Source organism: Penaeus chinensis, chromosome 5 (assembly GCF_019202785.1).
Source record: "Penaeus chinensis breed Huanghai No. 1 chromosome 5, ASM1920278v2, whole genome shotgun sequence".
NCBI classification, from domain to species: Eukaryota; Metazoa; Arthropoda; class Malacostraca; order Decapoda; family Penaeidae; genus Penaeus; species Penaeus chinensis.
The window spans coordinates 28,629,792-28,634,791 of NC_061823.1; the positions used below are offsets into that span (position 1 = coordinate 28,629,792).

The 5,000-nt window shown below is 37.2% G+C and overlaps 1 protein-coding gene across 1 annotated transcript in view; it reads right to left on the bottom strand.

The window, feature by feature from the left end:
• Window positions 1-5,000, bottom strand: part of LOC125025563 (interleukin-1 receptor accessory protein-like 1) — a 32,399-nt gene that overhangs the window by 3,766 nt on the left and 23,633 nt on the right. Inside the window, exons 7-9 of the mRNA XM_047613586.1 lie at window positions 2,280-2,438; window positions 634-771; window positions 208-368 (exon numbers count right to left, since the gene is read on the bottom strand). Coding sequence (XP_047469542.1) covers window positions 208-368; window positions 634-771; window positions 2,280-2,438 — 458 coding nt within the window. The remainder of the gene's footprint in view (window positions 1-207; window positions 369-633; window positions 772-2,279; window positions 2,439-5,000) is intronic.

Sequence of the window (5,000 nt, forward strand, 5' to 3'; positions counted from 1 at the left end):
AGGTGAAAGAAAACGGGATAGGTGAAAGAAAACGGGATTAGGTTCCCACTTTCTTTCACATCGTCTTTATCTTGAGGATAAAACTGCGAGTTGGCGACGTATTCGAATCTCTGAAGAAAAAGACAAAAGAAAGAAAGAAAGAAACCAGAGAAATTAAAACGCAGGTAAGAGAAAATGGGAAGAGTTTTTTTTTTTTGTTCACATTACCTGTAGTTTGAGGGCGAGAATGCGGGTTGGTGACGTCAGAGTGGAGTGGATGCCGGAGTGCAGAGACCAAGTTCCCCAACGACTCTCGGGCAAACAAGGTGTCGTCACCACAAGCACGCGGCGACAGGTGGCCATGACAGCTGAGATGGTGTCTGCAACCACTGAACGCACGGCATGGGTCTACATTAATACTTACCATATATTATTAGGTTTAAGACTGTTCCAATATTCGGTTCTTTATTCTTCCTAGTCATTATTATATCCTTAACATACACATATTTATACACAACAAAATACCACCCGTTAAAGTAAAAAAAATAAAAGAAAAAAGGTAATACATTTTCATATTTGGAAAAAAAATGACAAAGTCCCCCCACCCCTTTCCACTGACAACCCACGCTTACAAGCACCAGAAAACACACTCACTCTCTCCCCCGTGCAAATCCCGGTCCGGCAAAAAGCAAGCATAACCATAGGTCGTCTCCAGCATTGATACCAGGACGCCCCACACCCAGCTGGACGCCGTTTCTCCGTGGATCACAAATACGTCGTAGTTGTATTTGTCTGTGAAGAGGATTGTGGAAAATTAAGTTAGAGAGAGATTAACGTGTATGGTCATGACATTGGTGGGACTGATGCTAAATTGAAATGAGGACGATTATCATTACCATTATTATCATGGTCATTAATGATTATTGTTACTATCATTATTATTATCATTGTTGTTATTATTATCATTATTATTTTCATTGTCATTATTATTGATGTTATTATTATTGTTAGTGTTGTTATTATTAATGATACAAAAATAATAATTATTATTATCATTATTATTATCAATACTATCATTATCATCATGATCATTATCAATATTATCATACTCATCATTAAGGATTTTTATCGTTACTATTATCACAATTATTACTATTACTACTACTATTGTTAGCGTCATTACTATCATCATCATCCTCATAATCATCACCATCACCGTCATCTCATCATTGCCATGGTCATATAATTATCATCAATTTATCATCTCATCAACATCATAATGGTAAGGGTAATGATAATGGTGATAACACCATTTTCATTGTCATTTTCATCACATCATCATCACCATCATTATTACTACCATTACTCTCATTATAATCGTAATCGTTATTATCATTACTGTATTGCAATTATCATAAAACGATAATTATTTTTACTACTAATGATAACAATTGTTTTTTTCTTCAATTTTTCTTTTGTTCTTTTTTTCTCCAGTGTTACTCATCATCTTGCTATGATGATGTAGATGCAATTATTATTTCTATAGTTGACAGCATTTCGAGTTTGATAGCACTATTGTTACTACTACTGCTAGTATTGGTATTATTATTATTATCACTAAACTATCATTATCCTTTTATCAGTATCATTATCAATTATTATCACAATCTCCAAGACAGATCTTCTGTCAATGGAATCAGAAAAAAATCGAAAAAGTACAAAATATCACTAATTGGTAATTTGTATGAGTACTTCCTTTGCAAATCGAAAATTAATAATCATTTAAGGCAGTTATCTTAATGGCATCCGAACCCTGAAAATAATTAAAATATAAAGCCGATATCCTAATTAGATCAAAGGTTATGGAGTTCTTACTGCGTTGTGAAAATGACGCCATTTCAAGAGATATCAGCTGTTTACCATCTCGGTACTTATCTCCAAATGTTCTGGATCTACAATAAACATCCGGAAAATGCTGAGTCATCCGGATGTAGTGCCCTGGCTATTTCGGTCCAGTGATCATAGTCCAGGTTGGAAATGTAATACTGGTTATTTCGGGCCGCTTAGAAACATACACACACGCGCGCGCACACACACACACACACACACACACACACACACACACACACACACACACACACAAACACAAACACAAACACAAGAACAAGCACAACCACACACACACAAGCACTCAAACACAAGAACAAGCACAAACACAAACACAAGCCCTCAAACAAGCAAACCAACAGACACCGTTCTGCAGCCTCCCGACTCCCCATTACAAGCCAACACCCACGAACCTTGGGCTAAAGGCGCAGTGGTCCTTCTCTGCCAACACACAACTATCACGATCCTGAGTCTCCAAAGCAGCCATGAAAACAGTAGTGACACCACTACCACCACAGAGATCACGATGGCGGTCGATTTGTATATCAGCATCACCCTTTCTGCTTCAGACACTGTGCGAGAGGAAAGGAAATTCATTGCAGCGCACGTCGATGTAAATTAAAGAATAGATGCGATGTACATTGCTAAATTGCATATAAACTGGGAAACAACTAAATAAAAATAGGTGAATATAGAAACTTAACATCATATATCCATAGATTTGATTTCTTGAAAAAGGACAAATACAGTTTTATTCATCTAATGTTCTTTATTTAATAAATATTAAAGGTATTGGGTGATTTTTGGAGTGTGTGTGTGTGTGTGTGTGTGTGTGTGTGTGTGTGTGTGTGTGTGTGTGTGTGTGTGTGTGTGTGTACATACATACACACATACATATATACATATATATATACATATACATACATATAGATTCATAAATATGTGTATGTATATATGTATGTATGTATACACACACACACACACACACACACACACACATATATATATATTTATATATATATATATATATATATATATATATATATATATATATATGCATTTATTCATGTATGCTTATACACGCACATCCATAGAAGCACACACACATATACATACATACATACATACATATACATATGTGTGTGTATGTGTGTGTGTGTGTGTATGCATGTGTGCATGTGTGGATGTGTATGTGTGTGTGTATGTATGTATATATGGTATATATGTATACATATATACATATATACATACATACACACACACAGACACACACACACACACACATATATTTATATATATATATATATATATATATATATATATATATATATATATATATACATGTGTGTGTGTGTGTGTGTGTGTGTGTGTGTGTGTGTACACATATATACACATACATATATACAGATATATGTGTGTATGTATATATATACATATGCATAAACACACACACACACACACACACACACATATATATTAGCTTGAAAGACAGGTAATAGGGAGATAACATATAAAGAATCTGACTAAAGGAAAAAAATGGAACAATGACAAAATGAGAAATATACATACGATGCACAATCGGAGGCAGACAATTACGTCTACGGCGAAACAAAAAAGGCAAACAGACAAAATTATCCTGGCATACGCACGGACAGACTGACTAACAGGCGGTTAATTGCAGAAATACCGGTACATAATACAGGACAAATGATCAACAATATTTACAGAAACATTCACAAAAATGTCAATCTAAATAGGAAGTGTAATCAAGGTAATTGTCTTATCATTATTTGGATTTTTTTACTTCTATATGTATGCTTTGTTTTCATAATTTCCCACTAATTCGTTTAAAGTGTAAATGATAGAAACTTTATTCCTATTAAAAAGCGACACTGACTTGTTAATCGCATCGTGGGATTGGCAACACGGGAAGAGGCTCACGCAAGATTACGGCGCGGGCGTCCATTTGCCGCTTGCAATATCGGCGTTGTTGCAAGGCACAATTCCGAACTTTAGCGCCGGCCATACACTAACGCCGCTGCCATCGCCGGCGGATCGAGCCTCGTCCCTCTCGCGCTGCTTGGGCGGCCGAGGGCGTGTAGGAGCTTGTTTCTGCACTTAACTATTTGTGTGTGTGTCTGTGCACACACACAGACACACATACAGACACACACACACACACACACACACACACACACACACACACACACACACACACACACACACACACATATAAACACACACATATGTATGCACACATATATTTGGATATATATATATATATATATATATATATATATATATATATATATACACACACACACATGTATATACATAAACATCATATGATAACGAAAACTTGCCATGATGACCGGACTGTCTTATTGAGGCTCTCAAGCGGCCACAGGGTAAGCACCTGGCGCACCTCAGTGCTTGCAACACCATTCGTCTTGGCCAAAGGTAACTGCCATTTACTGTGCAATATGGCATAGAAGACTTAATATGTGAAAAATTACTTTTGCTTATACTAGAGACAATACAAGTAGTTCATAACCTGTGGTTTCTAATAGTCAACTGGTCGAGGGGGAGATTCTCGCTACCCCTGTGCAGATGCAAGATGCTAGTCTGTTCTGACGCCGCTACTCATTTGTCTGAAGAGTCCTAGACATGGCTGAATGATCCTTCCTTCAGTGGCTGGTCGATCTGCTAGTTCATTCCCCCTAAATGCCAGTATAGTTAGGGATCCAATTAGGAATAGTGTCTACCCTGGCCGAGGATTTTTTCCGTTATGGTGAGACTAGTAGCTAGTAGGCAGAGATTGTCGTTGCATACTGTGATGCAGACTGTTCATAGCTGCCGAACCGGCATGTATGATATATCCTATTTTTTTCTGGAGAGCACAGACAAGGGCTTCCATGTTGGTGATAGGTTCTGCCTGCAGCGAGGAGGCAGTGTTTATTACTCGAATGGATGAAAGATTGTCCATTTCTGGAAAACGGTGCCTTTAGTGAAGGGATCAACTGTTCTATCTGTCAAGCATGTGCTATTTGGTCCTAACGATTCCCTTCGCTTCTGCTTCTGCATTCAGATCTAATAGGCGTTTATTGTCCGGAAATTAAAAGCCCAAGATCATT